This window comes from Photinus pyralis, unplaced genomic scaffold, assembly GCF_008802855.1.
Source record: "Photinus pyralis isolate 1611_PpyrPB1 unplaced genomic scaffold, Ppyr1.3 Ppyr1.4_LG8, whole genome shotgun sequence".
In the NCBI taxonomy this organism is placed as follows: Eukaryota; Metazoa; Arthropoda; class Insecta; order Coleoptera; family Lampyridae; genus Photinus; species Photinus pyralis.
The window spans coordinates 20,717,825-20,741,822 of record NW_022170819.1 but is presented as its reverse complement, the minus strand read 5'-3'; the positions used below and the strand labels follow the sequence as shown (position 1 = coordinate 20,741,822).

Genomic DNA, 23,998 nt, shown 5'->3' with positions numbered 1-23,998 from the left:
TAAAAAGAGTTAGAGCGCACACGGACGGACGGACGGACGGACGGACGGACGACAATACAAAACTATAAAGGATCTGAGGATCCTTAATAATGAATGAGCGAGGAACGCAGGGGGTGTCGATGAAGGATGCACTTGTTCGCTCGAATACGAGGATGTGAAGGATTTCCACTTCACTGAAAGTAATCAGGGTTCGTTCACTTAGCCCCTCCCCCTCCCCCATTAAACCAAAAATGAACCAATTTTTTTTATCTGTGCTTCAATTGTGCATTTATGTTCATGATTTGTACTTATATGGTTTTATAAATATGTACCTATTTCGAAAATTCAAACGAGGGCTAAGTGAATGCTCCCCCCGTCCAAAATTAACCTTTTTGGTATTGTAACGACCACCTATCGACCTCGAGTTTTTCCTATATGACTTCTACGTGTGCAAATAAGTACAACAGTTTTTTTTCCAATGGGAGGCCGTGTTTGGGTTGGGTTGCGTTGACATCCACATAGTGAGGTTTGATGAACTTTTAATGTAAACAACCGAAAAATTGTTTAAAAATACCTATAAAACCATTCGAACCAATATCGTGATGTTTAAACTATTAATTAGACGAAGTTGTAGTTTATTAATATTTCAGTCGCGTGTTCAAAAAAGTGTCTTGTAATCATTTATGCTGTAAATAGCAACGGTCCCAAATCAAAACCTTGAGGAACCGCTTCCGCGATAAACTCGGGACGATTTGTATTTTGAAATCGTAAAAATGACCGATTAATCTTGTAGAAATAAAAGTCCTTCGAAGTCCCCTTTTTTGTTGTATGTTTACCCATTAAAAAATTATAATAATATAATAACAAAGTGTGTTTCCAAGAAACGATGACAGATGCTCTATACAAGATGAAGATTATACCAATTTGTGTATCACCTGTAATAAACAAGTTTTTGTACAAAGGTTAAAAATCTGTAGGTACCCGCCGACAGGCAGGCGAGCTAAGCGGATGGTACAAAAAATTAATTAATCCACAAATTTCTTTAACGAGTCTCAAATATTGCGCGTTACATATGCTATAACGTAATCGTAAATGGAACATGGAGTAATTACCATGTTTTAAATACTGCACTAAGTTCGTAATATGTATTTAATGCGGTCATGCATGAAACTAGGTTTATTTTTAAAGATGTGCATAAAAGAGACAATGCGTTCTAAAAATAATATCTAAGGCTGGATAATAATAGCTTTGGTAGCAACATTTTTTATTATAGTTAATTAAACCGCTAATTTTAGTTTTGTTAAAAAAACCTTCATTTTAGACTTAACGGCAGAAAAATGACTACTACTACACAATTTCGCCTGCTGAAAACTCATTGAGAACAAAATTTGTGTATGCATTATTTACGTGCACAGTTTATGACATCATTGCAGGTCATAAAATACAATGAGGAATTTACGATCTTTGCCGGTAGTAATGCGCTTGTTGGAATTTCATAATTACGTTATTGGTCATGCATCGGGACTTCTCTTTAGGTCTTTAATTAAACGTGTTTGCTGAATTTCTAATCATATTTAAATTAAGGAGCGACATACTATTGATCAGCAATCGGCATATTTTGATTATAGGAGTTGAAATAAAAGGGAAATTCCTCGCTGTGACCGTTATTGGAATTCGTTCTCACAGTTTTACCTGTAGCGTACCTACATCAGTCGCTTTTATAAGCTAAAACTACCCCTGGGTTCTAGTCTCTCCAAGCCAGCGTGGCTAATTTTTTTGAGATAAACACATTCGGGAACTGTGGGTTACACTAATCATTGTTCATACCGGAAGAATTTTTTTCATGTTTGTTTTTTGTTTCAGAACATGTTTGGCAAGTCACGGTTCTCAATCGAGGATTAGGCGGTACCAGCGTGATCGGAGCTTATTCCAAAGGACAAGAGTCGACCGTATTTCGTTTGTGCTTGACGGATAGAACCCTCAGTTTAATAAGAAAAGATCGAGAATCACCTCAGGCCGAATTGTCCCTCTCCAGTATACGTAGCTGTGGTAGTATTAAAAACTTTTTTTACTTGGAGGTACGTATTTTGACTACAGTTGTACAGACAGCTTCACATCTCCTTGTATTCTAGGTTGGAAGATCGAGTGTTACGGGAGCTGGAGAGCTTTGGATGGAAACCGAGGATGCTAATATCGCCCAAAATGTTCATGAAACAGTGTTCCAGTAAGTTTTAAGGATGCCATCTCTCATGTCCAAATCATTACGCACTATTTACAATGCGCGATTCAGATTAACAGTGAGACCTCTGGTGGCAGCACATTGTAATTAATACAGGTGGGATAAATCCACCATTTTGTTTATTTACAATGGCCAAAATTGTAGTGTTTACGGCTGTAAAGGCAAAAATTTCATTAGCAATCAGTGTAATTATACCTTAAAGAGCAACGCCACATTTTATCACAGTACTTTCAAAAATTTTAAATGTGACCAGTGCAATTACATAACCAACAATAAAGATAATTCGTCTAACTCATATTTCCAAAACCTTTAATTTTAACACTACATTACACAGGAGCCATATACGTCATTCCTTGACATACTCCGCTTTGAATAACTATCTGTCACTCACTGCTATAATAAAAATGGAAAAAAAATTGGAATAAAAATACAGTAAGTATCACGTTAAAAAAGTATATTAAACATACAAAAAAAATGCAAAATTTTCAACATTTTATCAAATTTTACGCTCTATGCGCGACCGGAACTGATCTAAACCAAATTAAAACAATAATTTTTTTAATTGGTGATGATTGTAAAGGGTGACTCAAATTCGTGGGCCACCATTGGAATCAAATCATCGTAACGGTGTAGTTTCCCCTGACTACAAAATCGCTTTTGAAATTTTTGAAAAATCTGAAAATAACCCCGAAAAGCTGAAAATGTCAAATTTAGTTTTCATTTTCCACTAGCTTAAACGGTCGGAAATGGACGGTTCCCGTTAGCACCTTCTATGAACATTTTTTCCGAATCCAAAGCCAGATTGAATTTTTAAAGAATGAGATAGAAGACAAAAAAAGAAAAATAATGACGTGTCAACTTTTACATAAATTTACAAAAAAAATTCAAAATCAATTATTTCACATACATTTCTCAATAAAACAACTACGGATAACTAAATCTTGCTGAATCAACATGGCTCTGATGGCGATGAATTCAAATGAATTTTCATTTTTGCCCTCTTTTTCATTCCGTAAAAATGCAATATGGCGTCCATAAAAAAAAAGAAAGTAGTAGCCTGTAGCTTCTACATCTAGCGTGTTATGAAAATTCTGGAACTGCCCAGAACAGAAGGTGTAAGCAGGAGCCGTCCATTTCCAACCGTTTAAACTTTGCCCCTATTTAACCTACACTGTATCTCTCACTGTTACGGAGATCCCAATGGTGAACCACCCTGTACAATGTACATACGTACAGACGGAAAAAAATGTTATTCGTTCAAAGTTCCCCTGGAAATGTTTTCTTGATAGAATTAACCAGGTGGTTGTCCCAGTAGAGCTATTTGTTATTGTTTTTGGTCATGTGCGAATTTTATTTGAGGATTAATTAACTCTGAGGCACCTACCAAAAAAATAGCAGCTTTTAAGTAAATACTTTAAATCGACCTGTATTTTGTTATCTTATGTTTACTGTAATACACTTCGTGCATTACGACAAAACCGTGTTGCCATAATCGTTCTTGTTTTTCAAACTAGTTATCTAATAATTGTTTACCCTATATTTAAAATCGAGTTGTTTACACGATCTATTATTCTATTTTCACATTTATGGTAATTAAACGTTCGCCAAAAATAATCGTAATTGGCGAACCTTAAATGTTTTAATCTACTTAATTAGCTAGACCTGCCTGAACACCGCCCTTCTCTTCTGTTTTTTATTTTATTGTAAATTGTTTATGGTTATTTACAGCGCAATGTCCAGCAGTAGCTCCAGTAAGGACGAATTGGGACCGCCACGGATACGATCGAGCTCAGCCACCGAATCATCAAAACCCGGCCGAAAGCAAACACACAGCGGAGCGACAAAATATCATCATGCACAAGGTACAACCACATTTTGAAATTGGTTTTTTTTACGATCATCGAACCCCCCTGCATGACCGAATATTTCTTAAATATGATATTGTTATTAGCATAATAGTAGGTTATACACTTTGCCTTCAAATTATAGTTAATTTTAGGTTGTACGGTACTATCAAATCCGGAAATTGTATAAAATAACTGGTTTATAGACGTTTAGAAACTGCAATGCATTTTAAAGTTTGTCACTCAAACAAATTGGGAACATTTCAGTTTGTACCCTACTGAATAATTAAATATTCAAGACCCATGTCATATTGACCTCAGCCTAAACGAAAACCAAATATGTTATTGCAGAGCAGAAATAAAGATCTCAAACCATATAAGTACTAAACTCGTCAATGACACCTAAATCCCATTGTCTGGCGACTTCCACGAAAAATTTAGGAGATTCCCTAATTTAACGCACATAAATACGCCATTGAGATTATGACGGTCAGTCGCGAGTTCTCCGCATTAGAAGCGCAACGTAATTGAAGTGTGACATAAATTATTTGTACCCACTACAATCATATGGTTTGGAATCTTTCCTGAAATTTTTAGGATATCCCACCATCAACCCTAAATCTTTCATTATAAGTAGATGACTGAATTTTCTGCGTGAAAGTTGACCATTTTCATATAATCGATACTTCCTAATCGGCCCGGTTGATATAATATATTATTCTATCAAAATCGGAAATGTGTTTCTAATCTTCTAATGGAATTGCCTCGCGTATTCGTTTGATATTTAAGTATTTATTGAAAATTTATTTTTACTATGTCCATTCAGCTTGCGAATTTTCAGGTAACATCTGCGGGGAAAAACTGTTTAATTTCCGACTTGTGCAGAAATGTTTAAATTGATCTGAAACACAAATTGCTGTAGTTAATCCATTCACTTCCATCATCACTGACAGTTTGCCAGTCAATTTTTTGCTTCTGACCTGCCGATCTGTCATTTCTTTGAAGCGGTGTCCCTCAAGGTAGTACAGTAGTACCTCTTCTGTTTTCTTAATGGCCATCATTGTGTGCTTAAAATAACTACCTGTATGCCCAGAGCTGTATAGTGTGTCCTATTTTGGTTGAGACTGTAGTGTATCTCAGCTGAAAATGCTCGAAATTGATCTAAGGAAATTTCCGATAAGCTTGCCATTTATGTGCCACGCAGCTCTTCGCAGACTTGAACATCCTCCCGCAGGAGTCGCACCTTACTCTTGCCACCTCTGTCGGATGGGGGTAGCGGCCATACCCCCTTTATCCGCTCGTTTAGCCACCTTCGTATAGTAAAGGAATTAAGTCACAAGAGAGTCATAGTTACTCCTCGTCAACATCCACCTTATGGGGAAGGGCGCGGAGTGCTACCATTCCCCACCGTTTCTATTCTACTCATGTTAGCAAAGTTCCCTCTGCATCGTGGGATAAGTTACCATATTTTCGCAAATACTCTCCTCCATGGAGGCGTTCATAGTGATCTATATTCTATTTGATCGTTTTCGTACTGGGTAGATGCATAGGGAAGTAATTTCTTTTTTTACTGAATTGTGTCTCAAAACTAGATGGTCTGCATATTATTGCTGCATCATTATTTTGCCGTATACTAAGTTTATTGCTAAAATGCTATTGTAAATTCACCCTCTTAGCTACAGTAGCCCGACACCCAAAATCCTTGTCTAAATTATCAACCTTTTCAAAACAAGATAGTTATGTCCATTGGTGGCTAGAAACCTATCAATAGCAAAAAATAAGTGTTATCAATTGTTGCTAAATTTGTCCATTTTATCGTATGGGTTCATCTTAATGTATGTATTCTGATAAGGTCTAGTATAGGTCAGATGCACTATTAATACAAATGTGTAATTAACTCAATAAGACTTTTCGACGGAAATACACTTTCGCAAAAATATATTTTAGTATATTGTAATTGTGGAATTTAAATTTATAATTATTACTAACATGTCTAGACGACGCTTTTTGATATTGCCAAGGTCACAGATGAACATTAATTTCGATCATATCAGCTTGGTCCTTTTAATTTGAGATTATCTTAGTAGCGTGCAAACTGCACTCAGTTACCATACGGAAGCTAATCTTGGGAACGACTTGTCAACAAATTATGTTTTCCACCACGTGCAACAATAGCTATTTTTATCACTTAAAAAGACTCGTGTTTATCTTATGTCGTAAGGTTCCGAATCGTATTTTGGGATATGAGATTATCCAAGCTTAGAATTAACCTGATGGGACGGTTCTTCGCGCATGCATTGAATATGACCGTTTGTCTCAAAACTATATTGTTTTTCTTTTTTGACTAGATTGTTAAGTATATAGTTCTGAGATAAATTAGAATGCTCTTGACTTCCAGATGGAAATCCCCAGGTCAACGAGACATTGGTTCCAGCAACTACATCATCATCTCATATTGCTGGTATGCATTTTAATATTATATATATTTTGCTTTTGCCGCTGAACTAGAGGCAACAACCTTCGATTATGCATGCTATAATGGTGTTACTAAAAATATTCATGTTAACAGCCAAGTTAGCTTTTTTTATTTATCACTGTATGGTAGAGAAAAACCAAAATTTTTGATTTTTTAGTAGGCCGAAATATACAATATTTAAAGGTACTTTGTTTGGAGTGGATGACGGAAGGTAACATTTTGGCAACCACTAGCAAAATTTTGCATTACTGTTTACGTGTCGACTGTATTATTAATGTATGTTGCGTGAACGTGTGGTTGCAGTTAGTTGGGTAAGCTGCATGTATCAACATTTGTACCAACGCAGTGCTTCCAGAGCTTCGCAACGTCGTCATTCTATCTCAGGTGTGTTCATAGTTCCATACAGTAGGCTTTTGCAGTAGTATTTAAAATAAGATTTGGTTAATTATCACCGGGTCCAAAGCATGGCGTAAGTTCAACAGTATAATAATTGATTACATTACGTACTTATCAGTTGTACAAAGTATTCACTTCAGATAGATAACGATATCCAGTCACTTTAAGTAGCTGTTGTTGGAATGTTGTCGCCGTATTCAGTTTTGTAGCCTTTTTTTTGCAGAATTGTATCTGTACTCTGTAGCATGTATTTTTGTTAAACAATTTTGGAATTATGATTAGAAAGGGAACGTTACCCTTTCAGTATTGGCCAATAGCAACGTTCAAAAAAATATCAATAAAGTTTAAAAAATGCATGTTGTTGCAATTGGAACATTTTTTTCGACGAGAATTTTCCAAAATTCTTGATCTTGTGTTAATAAGTGATCAGTAAACAGGCTAAGAATGGTACAATTTTGATATATCTGTAGTTTGCGCTACAAAATGTTATGAATAAAAGCATTATGTAACAATTTTCTGCAGGATGCACTGTGTGCACTTAGCCAGTATTATTCCATCAAATTAGTATTTTGTATTTATTTCAATGATTAAAACACATAATTGTTACCTTCAAAGATCTCTAGCCGTGCGCCAAAATAATTATTAAAATTAATGCATAATTCCCTAACCACTCTTTCCAAAGTAGCCAATCAATGAAGCCAAAGGCAGAGAGATCCAAAAGATCTTTCGTTTCGGTTAACCACCAAAATGATTTTTAATACGGTAGAATTAATTTCAAACAAACCAAAATCGAACGGTACAGATGCCGGCCCTTGTGGCGCAGTTCAGTAAAAGCTGGACTGTGGTGCTAAGGGTTCCTGGTTCGAATCCGGGTTCGGGCATGGATATTCGTAAATGTATAGTGGGTTGGTAGAGCAGCCTTGGCTGAAACCCCGCCCACGCAAAAATAAAGGCAAAATAAAACTTAAAAAAAAGTAAATTTACGGAAAAGCTAGATACCTACCGTACTTAACGACAATCAAAAAAAGATCCCCTCTAAATTAAGCGTTTACCTTATAAATACCGCTACAATAGTCTATAAATCTCTCGCCTCATTATTACTGCAATTTTTAAGTTCTTTTTTCTCCGTTTAATTTATTGTAGTGCATTTGGAATTAATATTAACTTGGTTTTTTTAAGTGATGGTAACCTCAACACAACAGTAATTGTTTAATGAGGTACCTATCTGCGATTCATCTATAGTCTGTCTAAAATTGACGCGGGTAGTCCGATGTTTCCCGGGAGGGTAGTCCGATGTTTCCCGGGAAAAACCGTGCGATTAGTTTGCAAAGACATGTAAAGGAGATACATACATAGTATCTGTACTTTTGTAAACGCCCTATTTTGCTTGGTAAATAATAAGAAAATCTCTCTATTTTAAAATCACAACTCTACTGCAACATTTTACAATCAGGTTCATGCGGAAGAACAGTATTCTGGCTTTGAGTCAGTTGTCTGAGCTTGAATCCTTATTTCATTAAGTGTACAATACAAATGTTTTGTTTTCTTATCTTTTTTGTAAATTATTGGAAAACCTAATGAAATAAAAATTATTATTATTATTATTATTATTAAGTAATAAATTATAAATTGGTGAAATAGAAATAGTATTTTTGTATGGAAGTGATTCTCTGTCTCTGTCTATCAGGTACATTTATTACTTCGCGTCAATTTTAGACAGACTATAGATTCACTTGTTTTAGTTTATTATTTTTTTAGAACATATTGTTATTTTTTGTCTGTTTTTGTGTATATCCAATGATGAACGTGGAAATAAAAGTATCTACCTATCTAGACGATATGCTATGGAGAACAACGGTTTTTCCAACTCGACGACGAAAATTAAAACCGTTTTTAATTAATTACGTCCTTCCCAGGCGTCTTAAAAATACGGGAGTGGTGTCAAAATTTAAGTTTTTAAGGGCGCACCAAACGGATGCAATCTCGACTTAATCGGAGTTTGTTACTGTAACCCATTCAAATAATTACGGTTGCTTATACTTATCCAAATAGTAGGAATGAAATCTCCAAATTTGGTAGCCCAGCAATGCCCTTTTGTTCCTTGGAATGTGAGGTCACACGGCGGGGTCTTCTATTACGATGATATTTTCCTTAAATTGCACGACTTTGCCGGTTTTATTGCTATAACTTAATAAGCTACCCTCTCTTCTTCCCTGGCCAGAAAACTTTCGGTGGCTGTAAACACAATTTAAATATTCCTACGGGAATGGTTGCAAACGGTGGATTAATCCAGCGTTATTACGGTAGCGGCGGGTGAAACACAACTCCAGAAATTACATCAATTACCTTTCAACTCCTAAACACTTTCGCGCCCACCGCTTCTTGATACCGGATGCTACCATTTTATTAGTCATTACTCTAAATCCGCCATTTTGGACCCGCTGCCTGTCTATCTGGTTCGCGCCATTCGCCATCTTGGACCGCCTGTCTGTCTCGCTCAATCCGCCATCTTGGATGTTATTTTTGATCCGCGTCAACGTGATTGTTATAGAACATTTTTACGCGCATTTTCTTTGCAAAAAATTTTTTGTAAAAAGTAAGCTTTTAATCTCACTTTGGCTGGCTGGCTGGCTGCTGGCTGGCTGGCTGGCTGGCTGGCTGGCTGGCAGCAAATGTGGGCGCGTAGAAGAACTCTTGTAGAAAGGCAACGGGTGTACGTGTATCTACAGGGCCGTGAAATTTGTCAACCTTAGGGGCATGGCTACATGATGTGGGGTTGGCGACATCTGGGCGTCATCCTCGAGCGTAGTATACTAACGTGAAGGTTTTTCAGTTTTTCCCTATCTTCTACTACAGTTTTGGTCCGATTCTTTTGAAATTGGTGTCGTCGGAAAGATGTTGTAAACGCACAACTCCTGCGTGGCGGGATTTTGTTTTTTGTCATAGGGGCGAAATTAACGACCTTTTGCGAGGCGGCGCGCGCGTCTTCGAGAAGTAGTCAGGCGCCTTNATTTTTTTAATTTGCGTTGGGAATAGAACCCGCGATACCTGAAATAGAAATCCAGCACGCAACCACAGGCACGGTGGAGTTTAGATTTTATAGTTATTAGAGGTTGAAGTCAATAAAAACACCGGAGCGGAGACATGCAAGGGGGCCCATTACGTATGTCTGCGACATGCTCCAGTCCAACCTGTAAAGCTATTTCGTTTTGGACCCCCCAGAGTTTTATTAACAGTACCTATAACGAGGCAATGGTCGCTCTAGCGGTGAGCCGGTAATAAAGAAGGGTAGAAAACTGTAACTTACTATGGAATATTTCATAAAATATGTCGCGTTACAATTGGTCAGCACCAGTCTTTCCATCAGTAGCGAGTGTAGAGAAATCATGAAATTGATTAAAATTTGAAATATGTGTCAGTTTTTAAGTTTTGGGGGAGGTTAGGGGAACAAACTGATTTTGGGCTGTGTGTAATCAACTAGTCCATGTAAATGGCTGAACCAATTTAGCACAATACCAAATGTTGGGTGGTTTATCACCCACCACTTGCATGCAAACATCTTTTTTGGGAATGAGGCGAGACTAACATTATGCAACAAACGGTTTGAGATCTTTGATGATTTCATTGAACTTGATGGTACAAAGCCAAAGATGTTTTGTGTACAATTTTTATGGCGCTAATACAAAGATGCACACTCCCGATCTTTTTTACACAAAAGTTGACTGTTTCAAGTGGAGATCACCAAATGCTCAAGTTACGAGATACCAATGGCCAACTCTTGTGTGATAAATTCGTACACCTAACGCCGAATTTTGATTTTGTATATTTTTTTGTATGAACTTTTTCGCATATATGGATTGCGTATTTTTTTGTGTTTTATATTGAACTTACTTTTTCTTTCAATCTGTGACAAGGAGATTGGTTTACTAAGGATTTTATTCCACAGCAGGGGGCGTGCCTTGGCCGAAGACTGTAAATCATCAAAGAACCCAGTCACTGCCCCTTGCACAAATTACACCCCTAACCGAACAACCTTTACAACCTAAGCGAGCAGCTAAACGTTCCAATCAATCTTTCAGGTGTATGTATCACCTCTTTTACCATCTATTACCATTACATCTGTTCAGATTTTTGGTAATATTGTGCCTGTTTTTTATTTGCTTGCGTTTTTTTCTATTACTATCTTTTTATATGCCGCTTTAGTATTAATCATTTGAACGTGACAATTATTGGAATAAGTTGCATTTTAATAGTATTAATAGCTTTGCGCATGTACCTACTATTCATTCACGCAATTTGGGGTCATTAATGTAAAACGGTTTATCTATTATGTTCTATTTAACACGTACCTACTACTTTACAAGTAAATTGCATGTCCAACGCCATTGACGCGACTTGCCTTCTTATATTATGTTTTCTTGCAGGTACCGCGGGAAATGGAAGAGAGCGCTGTGACAGTATGCCAACAAGGGCGCGAACCAGCAGCGAAGGCACGCATTCGATACACGCCTGGTGTCAGCCGCGCGCGTACCTCGCCCATCGCCCTCAGTCGCTTTACGCGCGCGAAATATCGCACAGTCCGCCTACAGAAAGTCCCATCAGTCCACCTTCGGCCGCTTGCTCAACGGACTCGGCGGGATCGTCGCTAAGCATCGACGATTCGGAGCAGTGGGCCGAAAGCGATACCATTCTGGGAAGGTACGGTCACTCGCTTACTCCCGATGAAGCGATTGCCGAAGAGAACTACGACGATTGCCCCGACAGCCCGTACTTACCTCAGGGGGCGAGTCCCAGCGGTTACCTTCCTATGGCTCCCATCAGTTCGGACGACGGTTATGTTGACATGAGCCCACGCGGGCGGCACGCAAATATGTCGCCGGCAGCGAGTACAAGTAGTATTACCTCGGGAACTCCTTCAACGGACATGCGGTTCGCTGAATATCCTTTGGAGAAGGTAATTTTGAAATTTTAGTTTTTGAAAGGCGTACCTACATCAAATTTTTCCTCATTTTTCCGTGTTTACTTCAAGACACCAACTATCAAACTACTTTTGGTGTTACGCTCCCATTTTCTTTGTACTTTCAGAATAACTATGCCTCACCTTGGGGAATCCTATCCATTACCACACTTTTTGGGTGATCGCGAGTCAGGATGTTGCCTAGTCATTCTAATGGAAAAACCCATCGAGGCGATTTTTATCAGGGCTGGGAGTTTGGTGTCTCTCTCTTTTCTTCTCTGTTGGGTTAGGTTTGGGATGAGAGACGGCAATAAGTGATTACCTGATTCCCTAGCAATGTGTGATGTGTTACACCAAGGTGGGAACGTCTCGTACGTGGGCTATTCGTACCCAGATGGGTCTTACGCTGACAGTTCATTATAGTTTGATCAGAATTATAAAAACAACTACCTGCCCAAGTATCACTTTCTACTCTTCCTACACCTAGTGATTGCAAGCTTTTAACAATGGACTATGAACTGTATTGCATTGTTTAGAATACGGTACTGTTGTCGCCGAAAGCGGCTCAAAAACCAGACTAGATTGAGTACGGCTTCAGGAAGTGTTGAAAAGCAAACTTTTGTTACCTGCTTTGATAATGGAATGGTCCGCCGAATTCTTCATACTTATCGTGTGAGGCTCGATATCTGTTCTTTGTTTTTACAGTTCGTTTCTTTTGTGGGGATGAATTAGGGTGTCTCGACTCTTTTATTCAGTGAATTTGTATAATTACTCTAGCGTCGACGGGAACGGATCGCAGGGCAGGCCGCAGGTGGGCGCAGAGGTAACGTCTCCTTTTAAATATATTCTGTGGCCCTCCGTTGGGCGCCAAATAAATAATGCTGTGCAATGGCATGCGGTCAAGTATACGACCCATAAAGCAGCTGTCCAGCTAGCTCAAATAAATCAACCAACTTCCGTAAATTCCAAAGAAATTAATTACAGAAACTTTGTCTAACACCGGAGATAAATCTTGGGCACAAATAGAAAAATATGAAAATGAGAACTCTGTCTTGAGTTGTACAAGGGATTCAAATAATCCATAATTGATTGACAATGACAAGAAATTTATTCCGAGCAACATGCACAATAAATCATCTAGAAAAACCTGAAATAGAGGGACACAAGTCTGTTACATGTACCCCACACGCAAGTGGTCGACAATAGATAAACAAAGAAAGTCTTAAAATTTCTTCCAGTTTTCTCTTAAGAATGCAATTAATCTGGTCAAAACAACGATTTTGCGGTATTCCGTCGCATGTAGTACTAACACAAAAACACTCTTTGGCAGCGTCAGAAAACTTCATTTCTTTTCTATTACACTGAACTCGTCACTCAAGCTGGTTTGTTTAATTCAAGAACAAAATCTCTTGCTTATGGCTATTCAGACGGGAAACACTTTAAATTGATAAATAATTTGTAAATTGTTAATGAGATAACGTTCTAAAACGCTTTCATTATGCCCTACAATTGATTTTCGAAAATCAACGTAACTTTCTTCCGTAAGCGGACAAACCGCATTAAACTTTCGTAATAACAACGTCCTTACCGCACATGACCAGATAATTTTAAACAACGCAATTTTCACATCTTACAATTCGAAATAACAAATTTATACGAACAAAAGGGAAATTATATATTAAAAACACTTTTAAAATGGAAAAATAGACACTAAAACAACAAATTCCAATGAAATAAACCAATTCTGTGCTTATTCGTAATGAAATCCTTTTAGATTTAAATTCAATTAAAACATTCGCATATACAGGGTGACGTTTAAGTTTAAGTAGTTGCCATTTGAAATTCCCTACTTGAACATTTGCATAACAAATTTATTCTGGAATATTCTTCTACAAAAGGAGGAGTCGCTTCTAATAGGACTTGCCTGGCGCATCCTTTTCCTAGAGCAAGGTGTTAACGTGCTCCCTGGAAGTTCTGGAACGAAGGGTCCAAATGCGTCTCATGGGTAACACATTTAGGCATACAGTGGGTACGTTCAGCCGACGCAACTGTTGACTGACAGTCAGATACCGTAAACGTGTTTTAGTAGCAAACGTCAACATATGCCCGAACGGTTCTGTTGACATCACGTTTTATCCTTAGAGGATGTGTATCTTAACCTTACTTTCGTGCTGACAAAAAATGAATATTGTTTTGCAAGAATTGTTTGAAGATGATATAAACTGGAATTTTATTCAAGTGGCAGTTGAAAAACAAAATTAACTAAAATAAAATGAAAATGTAACATGTTATGATATTACTCCAAATTTGTGGTGCCAATTATTACCACCTGTTGACTTCCACCAGATGTCACCATTCATCGTTCAGGTAAGTCAACGTCTCAAGATACTGAACAGTTGTGTCGGCTGAACAAACCTAGTGGCTTTATAGAGACATAGGAGCCTAGCCGCCATGTTGCATCAAAATTTTTAATTAGAAGTAGGCAACACACAATACACGCATGACATGTGACGCGATAATAACATTGCGGGATTGGGATTCCAATAGCTTGTGTTCATTGAAAGGCGCAATAAGTCCAAATGGAATGGTAACTAAGCTGGTTAAGTGTAGTATCGGACCCTTCAATTGGTGTTGGGTTAGCTTTTGGATCTTCACATATTTCTTCAATAAGCATTACTTTGTTGAATTGAGATAATGATAAAAAGCACAACTATGGCAGAGGTTACAGTACTGCTAGTGGGAGCGCTTTGGCGAACACGTTGAATGTGCCGAATACCCCTATGATTTTCTGACTTAATTTGTGTACAGCAAAAATTCATTGTCTCGCGCCTCATTAGTAATTTATTTGCATTCTCAATTCATGTATTTGATTTTGACTGAACTAAAATACCTCTGTTTCTCTTGATAGGTGAGCGCCTACTTCCCACCTACCGAAGATGACAAAGGTTCCGTTGACAGACCGATTAGGGCATATTCTGTAGGGTCGCGTCCAGACACAGTGAAAAGTAAGGCGCGTTACGAAATGTCGACGACTCCGGAAAACGCGCGCGTACGAGCATTCAGCGTCGGATCGAAAACGCGTAAGTTACACACGCGCGTCCTGCCACCGCACGGAACTGTGATACACCCTAAACCGAAATCGTCGAGCGCGCCCCTATTGTCCGGTTCGCGAATTTTAGTGTCGCACAACTCGGAAGATCGCATGAACGACCTTATGGAGTTGGACTTTTCGAAACCGGTCAACTCAGGTTACCTAGATATGAATCCTGCTAATAAAGTTCCTTCTGGTTACGTGGAAATGAAGCCTGTTCACCATGATGCGATGCAAACCTCCGATGTTTCACCGTACGTGGACATGCGTTCGGGTTCATCTCCCGCAAAAGCTACCTCTGATTATATTCCTATTCAAGCTCCGAAACCAAATGTTTACATGGACATGGATCCGAGACGATCGAGTAGTCACGAACGGCCAGATGCGCGTGCCAAAGATACCAAGAACCTGGATTCGCCTGTTACTCGTCACAATGACTACTTAGACATGAATTTCCAATCGAAAAATAAAACCTACAGTAGTTCACCAAATGACTATCCCATGGACAATTCAATGGATTACATGGATATGGGTTACCATTCAAGAATAACGGAGAACAAACCGACTACAGTCGACGGCTACGTAGAAATGTCATTGGGTAGACAAACAGCCAACCACCAACGACAGCCTAGTTTGGAAAGTGCGAAATCGGATCACAACGAAGACTACACTGACATGTCACTAGGGACGACAAGTAGAAAAAACGAAAGGCGAACCAGCAAAAAAGATAAAACCGCTTCACAACCGATACTGATACAAGCGGTAACGACGGCCGCGCATTTTCCCAAAAATTCTAGTTCCATAAGTCCGATATATTCCTCATTTCAAATTGGACGGAAGTATTCCACCGGAACTCCTCCTAAAATGTATCTACCTCTATCTAGCAGCGATTTAAATTCCTACTCAAGTTTGCCAAGGCAACGGTCGCGTAAGAACAGCCGGCGGGATTCGAAGGACAGTTCTAGTTCGAGTGTTACCACGCCTTCAAGTTCCTCGACGATATTCCCATTTAGTTTAAATAGTCCGAGTTCACCTTTGAAGCCGTGCGCGTCGATGAAAACGCCCGAGGTCTCCGGTAATATTAAAATTCCCGCCGCAATTATGAGCGTAAAATATAATCGTCCGTCGACTAAGCCTAATAACAGTGCGGATTATACGGTTATGGACTTCGACAGGGCGAAAAAATCGATGGACACCTCCGATTACGTAAACTATAATCCCGCAACTTCTAGTGTGAGTAAGTGCAACACTAGCGGCGGCGATTACGCGATCATGCGACCCGGCACCTTAGAAATAGTTCAACCTACGACTGAACCTAAGATATCGATACCCGTTTCTAGTCCTTCCGCTTTAACTTCACAGTTATCATCGATGGTATTAGGGAAAAGCGCTTTGAATTACGATTTCGGAATGGCCGGCGCTAGGTGTTTTCTTCCCATATCGGAGGCGCGCGATGATTCCCGATTGTTAAATATGTCGCCCCGGCCCGGAGACGTCGCGCCGTCCGAAGATAACAGCAACATGGACGAGTCGGATTATATGTTGAGCGGCGATTGTCAGTCGCCCGTTGCGAAAATATCGAGGCCCAATTCCGTCAATAGCGACTGCATATCGAGAAGCACCTCGAGACCTGCCTCCGTCAGTTGCGAATTAACGCGAGCGAGTGTGTCGAGACCAAACTCGGCCGCCAGTGAGTTTGGTTCGTCTAGTTCGACGGTCGTCGGTTCGCGCCCCGCCTCCGTTAATAGCGATAGAATTCGGCCGGCGTCCGTGAGCTTTGAAGGACAATTGCATTATGCTAGTTTAGATTTAGCGCCGACCTTCGAGGAGGAGGGCAGTCGAAGTCCGAGGACGGTCAAGTCTACTTCCGGTAATGCCCCTACTGAAATCAGCAACACGAGTCCAACTCAGCAGATTCCGGAGACCGGTTTTACTTACGCCGAAATAGACTTCATTAAGAGTGAGGGATTTAAACACAATTCTCTGCCACCTAATAATACAAAGGTTAAGCATTAACCGCATCTGTTAAGAATTTATAGTTAATTATTTATAGACTGAAAGTTACTACTAGTTAAATATACACAAGAAAACGATTAGGATTTTAGACATGGATTGTAATTGTAACATTCGCATATCTTGGAATGAATTAGGTATCAAATGTTAAATGTTGTATATTGTTAGGTGTAGCTTAGAAAAATTTCGTTGCCTATGTTGTTTCGCAAATTATAGGAAAATATATTTAATCACGTAAGGTGTGCATGTATTCTGAAGAACATATCAATGCAATAATTGTATTTTGATATAGTCAAAGTGTTACTTTGTAGTATTACAGTCTAAAGAATAAGTAAATTACGAATATTTATTATATACCTATCACATAATCTAAATTTAAAATAATAATAATAAAAAAAAGCGTAGTTAAGTAAAACCTTCAGTATTTAGATTTTTGACGATCATATTTTTAACTAAAATTTTTGCTATTGGGTTTATTAATTAAATGTTATATACACGTTGATGTCAACACTAATAATGGTGATATATTTTGGGACAAACAGCGATACGAAATATCCTGTATAAAGAATATACGAACGTATACATTGTGTTCAAGCTAAGAAGGAAACGAGACGACAAAATTTACAGAATTGAGCTCATCTACCATAGCGCGTTGGAATGAACTCGGCTTTTATTTTACAATTCCCAGAAAAAATTTGGTATATCCTATTCCTTTTATGAAAGTGAATTAGTACTGTCATAATCATGACTTGTTCTTGTAAAATTGTAACTTCTTAGAATTTTGGGAAAGAATTCGAGAAAAATTTCATTCCTAGGAATCTTCTACCTTCTTATTTACATTAATGCTCTATTTTAAAAATCAAGCGAGCGCATGCGCAGAATAGATATTTTTTTGAGTTCGACGCCAATACGCCGTTGTAGTATTTGAATTTTGATTTTTTCCTCTTCATTAATTTGTCCTCCACGGTAACTGCACAAACTGGAAATAAATTAATGTTGCAAGAAATACGTAACCCGAGGATATGTGCGAGATACTGGACTAACCCAAATTCCTCCTTATTGTGAACACTGTTTATGTAACCTCTTTCCTCTCTGTTGAAAATGTAGTTATTGTAGTTTAGATTTTGGCATAAGGTGCATCTTGTAAATAAATTGACAGGCGGTGAAAATTATTACATAATTCAAAATGCTCCAGCCCCGGAAAGATTTTGATTGAATTTTTTGGCAATTATCGATGAACGTTATTGTTAATTCGAAATATTTTGTTTACGTTATATAGTTTGTATTGTACGCGCAACGTTTAGTTTGGAATATGTACGTTTGTAAAATTTTAACGATTATAAATATGTGCAACATATAATGTAATTTTCTATTTAGTATGTGTAAACGCAAAAATAATTACATGGTAAATGTGCTTTTTACATTACATAGTGCCTTTAAAAATTACTACAATTCCAGTTTAAGAGATGTTCTTATAGGAATATGTGTTTTAACAATATGCACGTATTGTTTTTAGTTTAATTCGTCAAGGCCTATTCAAAATTTAGGCTAGTAACTAACGTAGACGTTTTTTAAATTACCTTTCGAAAGTATATTTAAAAAGAATCAAATAATGCACATAGTTAATTGATTAATAGTTTTCGGTGTGAAAAATATATATTTTAATATTTTTGCATATGCTTGTAACATTAACGTTCGAAAAATTTAATTCTAAGGCCTTGTTGAAAATCAGTAGATTATACGTATCCATGTAAGGCGAAGTTACTGTGCATTGTTGGTTTGTTCATTACTAATATTAACTAAAATATACTGTGTAGCTAAATATACTTACGTGTACGTGCAGATATCAAAAATGCATTACGCTAATATGTGTAAATTTTAGTTTTATTTGTTGTGCATTTATTATATTTTTTGTATGTTTTTTATGTTAATCTTTTGTACAATTACTGCCAAAATTAAAATTTTAAGATTTCATTTTTTAATTAAATCGATTGTGTGTATATTAGGAAATCGGTGTTTAATAAAATTTTATAATCAATTCATGGTAGTAAGCAGTGTTTATATAAACGATACTATCCTATAATTTGCCAAATGATTTTTGTTAGGAGGTTATACTTGAAAATTGAATGGTGTTTGTGTAATTAGCCTGTGTAAATAATTAAATATACTGTATATTTTTCTTTGCCAAGTATAATAAATTAAGATATTTAATTTATGATTGTGATTTATTTTGTTTTAGTTTTGTTGTTTTTATTCTAATCTGGAAATACAGTTTTTGCAATACCTATTTATTCTTCTCTCAATTCTTGGCCAGCCATTTTGTCACGAATAGACGTGTTTAGCGTTGGTAGCTCCATAAAGAAGTTACTTAGAGGAGTTGAATAGTAGATATGATCAAAGTGATCTTTGTGAAAGCAGGAAATTAAAAATGGGTAGGTAGAGTGGATAGAGTCGTTTGAGATTATGGATTTGGAGCAAGGAATGAAAGGGGCGTATACCTAATAGAATTGTGCAAGGAAACGAGGATGGTCATAGCATTGAATAAGATTACTTATTCAATGGTCATAGCCAACACTGATCGAACGTCGTAAAAGGAAACTTTTTACACCTGGAAATCTCCTGCAGACATATCGAAAGCAGATTGATTTCATCATGATTGAAGGTAGATACACAGAACCATCGGTGTTATACCTCATGCTGCTATTTGTTGTGGGTGTTGGATGGGAGGTCAATTAGGGGGTAGTGGGGGACAATCAATTTGGATTCTGCATGGGTTTGAGAACCAGGGATGCAGTAAAACAATAGGAGAAAGATATACAGGGTGGTGCCTAGCGCAACGCAGCATAGGGATTTCAATGGTAATTTCTTTATAGTCAATTACTAGCTCCCCTAATTATTTTAGAGCAAAAGTCTAAATAAGTTTTTTTTAGAGAAAAAAATACTACATCTGTTCATACTTTTAGTTATAATTTTCCATTTTTCAAAACCGTAGACATCGACAAAATAGAAAATTACATTTTTATAAATCAGTGATGCTTTGGAATCTTTTAACAAACTACAAGCGCATCGCCTCTAAGTTATTGTTGTTTGAGATCGAACGATTTTCATATTTAATTCTGTTTCAACTAACCGACGCAATAAAAGGCATCTTAGGGTAATCTTTTTTAGAGAATGTATGCTGCATCTGCATCAGATACTATTTGTTTATTATTTTCCGGAATCAGAGTACCTACATAATCGAAGAAAAAAAACTGATTTGAAGAAGATTTATTCCTAAACTTATATTCGGATTTTCCGCTACTGCAGCCAAAACGTTGAATGTATTGTCGTTTTCCTGATGGTTTTGACGGACATTTTGAACGTTATTGCACTTGCAGTTCTTTAACTAATTTATAAATAAGTATAAATTTAATATACGTCAAAGACAAATAATGAAACGTGATCGCTGTTTTTTTAAGTAATTCCAAGGCATATTTGATTTATTGTAAAATGGACCTTTTTATTTTGTCGATTTCTACGGTTTTGAAAAACGGAAAATTATGAGTAATAGCATGAACAGATGCAGTATTTTTTTCTCTAAAAAAAAACGTATTTAGACTTTTGCTCTAAAATAATTAGGGGAGCTAGTAATTGACTACAAAGAAATTACCATTGAAATCCCTATGCTGCGTCGCGCTAGGCACCACCCGGTATAAAATGAGGAAGAACTGTAAATCTGTGCTTAGTAGATCTGAAAAAGGCATTCAATTGTGTGAAATATGAAAAACACTTTCTGTCAGGAGCGCATTTCCGCGCCTATACGCACATACAGCGCACTCCGTTTTATGCGAAGAAACAGAAAAAGGGCCCTTCGTTGCGCTTCAGACATGTGTGCGCTCTCTCATTTAAAACTATGTTTTAAATAAAATCCGTTCCGCGTCGCTTTGCGGCGTGTCATCGTGCTTCACACCAGTGAGCGGTACCCTTAATTAGTCAAGTCATCATAACAAAATGGAAGCGAGAATCTTACAATTTATATGAAAAAAGTCTTGCATCTCGGTATGAAGTTCAAGATTTCGAAGTACCTACTTACTGCTACTGCTACAATTTTAACTATTAAAAATATGTATTGTCCTGTAATTGGAATGTCTGCTCTGCTGGGCAATAAATCTCTATTATTATTATTATTATTATTATTATTATTGAGAAAATGTGTCAATCACTTGATGCTATTACTCCTACTACGAGGCTAACTGCAAACCAGCATCAACATTCAAGCCGTATGGTACATTTGTTACCCCTTGTGGGTTCGGGGGTAGAATTGACCCACTCCCGCCCTGGAGATCGTAAAAGGCGATCAATGGGCACTAAACGCGACGAGTCCAATCGCTTTTATTAACTTACCTACCCATTTATTTATCCGGCTTACTCAAAATTATCTGTTTTTCCTTGATATTAATGCTGGCGATAGCATAAAAACGCGTATATGATTTCGCTCCGCTTCGCGTCATGCCATTAAACTCATTGCGCGTGCTTTACAGACTTGATTATACACTTGTATCTTAATATACTATTGTCATATTTTGTGACAATGGAAACTTTCCCTAAACATTTCTAAATTGTTCTCAAATATTTGAATAACTTAAATGTATTAATAATAATAATAATATTATTGCCTTTAATTATACCAAAAAAAAACAAACACGCCGGAAAAAAAAATTGTCTCAGATTGATCGGGAAAAAAACATTTTCTTATAGAACGTGGCCTGTAGAATCCATAATTTCAAACAGTTCCAAGATTGGGCTACTAGTTCAAAAGTTACAGCCCTTTGAATTTTTTTTTCGAAATTGGTTTCTAGTCTATAACTTTTGATTGAGAAGTCTGATCGAAAAAGTACGAATTGTTTTGGATTCTACGCACCAAATTAATAAGAAAAAGTGTTTTCCCGAGAAATTTTGGTGCAGTCGATTTTTGGTAAAAAAAGGAAGGTTATACACTGCCTTTTTTGAGCCCTGAAGAAAAAATTGTCTCAGATCGACCCGGAAAAAAAATGTTCTTATAGAATGTGGCCTGTAGAATCCATAATTTCAAACAGTTCCAAGATTGGGCTACTAGTTCAAAAGTTACAGCCCTTTGAAGTTTCTTTCGAAATTGGTTTCTAGTCCATAACTTTTGATTGAGAAGCCCGATCGAAAAATTTTGAATTGTTTTGGATTCTACGCACCAAAATTAATAAAAAAATGTTTTCCCGAGAAATTTTGGTGCAGTCGATTTTTGGTAAAAAAGGGAGGTTATACACTGCCTTTTTTTGAGCCCCGAAGAAAAAATTGTCTCAGATCAACCCGGAAAAAAATTTTCTTATAGAATGTGGCCCATAGAATCCATAATTTCAAACAGTTCCAAGATTGGGCTCCTAGTTCAAAAATTACAGCCCTTTGAATTTTTTTTCGAAATTGGTTTCTAGTCTATAACTTTTGATTGAGAAGTCTAATCGAAAAAGTACGAATTGTTTTGGGTTCTACGCACCAAAATTAATAAGAACAAGTGTTTTCCCGAGAAATTTTGGTGCAGTCGATTTTTGGTAAAAAAAGGAAGGTTATACACTGCCTTTTTTGAGCCCTGAAGAAAAAATTGTCTCAGATCGACCCGGAAAAAAAATGTTCTTATAGAATGTGGCCTGTAAAATCCATAATTTCAAACAGTTCCAAGATTGGGCCACTAGTTCAAAAGTTACAGCCCTTTGAATTTTTTTCGAAATTGGTTTCTAGTCTATAACTTTTGATTGAGAAGTCCGATCGAAAAAGTTCGAATTGTTTTGGATTCTACGCACCAAAATTAATAAGAATATGTGTTTTCCCGAGAAATTTTGGAGTAGTCTATTTTTGGTAAAAAAGGAAGGTTATACACTGCCTTTTTTTGAGCCCTGAAGAAAAAATTGTCTCAGATCGACCCGGAAAAAAAAAAGTTCTTATAGAATGTGGCCTGTAGAATCCATAATTTCAAACAGTTCCAAGATTGGGCTACTAGTTCAAAAGTTATACAGTCCTTTGAATTTTCTTTCGAAATTGGTTTCTAGTCCATAACTTTTGATTGAGAAGTCCGATCGAAAAAGTTCGTATTGTTTTGGATTCTACGCACCAAAATTAATAAAAAATGTGTTTCCCCGAGAAATTTTGGAGTAGTCTATTTTTGGTAAAAAAGGAAGGTTATACACTGCCTTTTTTTGAGCCCCGAAAAAAAATTTGTCTCAGATCGACCCGGAAAAAAAATTTCTTATAGAATGTGGCCTGTAGAATCCATAATTTCAAACAGTTCCAAGATTGGGCTACTAGTTCAAAAGTTACAGTCCTTTGAATTTTCTTTCGAAATTGGTTTCTAGTCCATAACTTTTGATTGAGAAGTCCGATCGAAAAAGTTCGAATTGTTTTTGTTTCTACGCACCAAAATTAATAAGAAGAAGTGTTTTCCCGAGAAATTTTGGAGCAGTCGATTTTTGGTAAAAAAGGAAGGTTATACACTGCCTTTTTTGAGCCCCGAAAAAAAAATTGTCTCAGATCGACCCGGAAAAAAAATTTTCTTATAGAATGTGTAGTCCGGTAACTATATACATCAGACCATACGTCAAATCCGGTAGTTCTGATTTTTTGTTAACCCAATGTACCTCGAGCGACGAACGCAACATAGTCAAATATACTAAAAACCGATGAATTTTCGTGTTCTTTTCAGATTTTGACGATTTTAACCCCGAAGGACCAGTTTGTCGAAAATAACTAATGAATACGCTTTGAAAGTAGACTAAATTGTTTACAATTTGAGGCTACAACCGTTTCTACAGACGTAATAGTTTAGCTTTAGGAGATAATGCTTTTCAAAGTTTATCGATTTTTTCAAAGTCGAAAATTGTTAGCACTATTTTGTTGTTCTGTAGATAATTCTATAAAAGAAAACGAGAGGCGTAAGTGATATTCTTAATTAAACTTCAAAACAGTCATTTTATAAAAAGAAATTTTGTTTGACTTCCAT

General features: G+C 37.1%; 3 protein-coding genes across 7 annotated transcripts in view; 2 read left to right on the top strand and 1 right to left on the bottom strand.

The window, feature by feature from the left end:
• The window catches only part of LOC116178896 (nucleoside diphosphate kinase 6-like), a 234,504-nt gene that overhangs the window by 105,092 nt on the left and 105,414 nt on the right, over nucleotides 1-23,998 (top strand). The window lies entirely within an intron of this gene.
• LOC116178893 (uncharacterized protein C2orf81 homolog) overlaps nucleotides 1-23,998 on the bottom strand; it is a 179,521-nt gene that overhangs the window by 52,201 nt on the left and 103,322 nt on the right. The gene's annotated exons all lie outside the window — the stretch shown is intronic.
• Nucleotides 1,843-18,969, top strand: LOC116178891 (insulin receptor substrate 1-like; the record flags this gene model as incomplete). 5 transcript variants are annotated; one of them, XM_031498536.1, is given in 8 exon segments in its annotated part: nucleotides 1,843-2,057; nucleotides 2,112-2,203; nucleotides 3,947-4,080; nucleotides 6,461-6,523; nucleotides 6,842-6,922; nucleotides 10,881-11,015; nucleotides 11,359-11,888; nucleotides 14,800-18,969. In XM_031498536.1, coding segments are annotated over 8 exon segments (3,449 nt in total), but the record flags the coding sequence as incomplete, so codon positions are not given.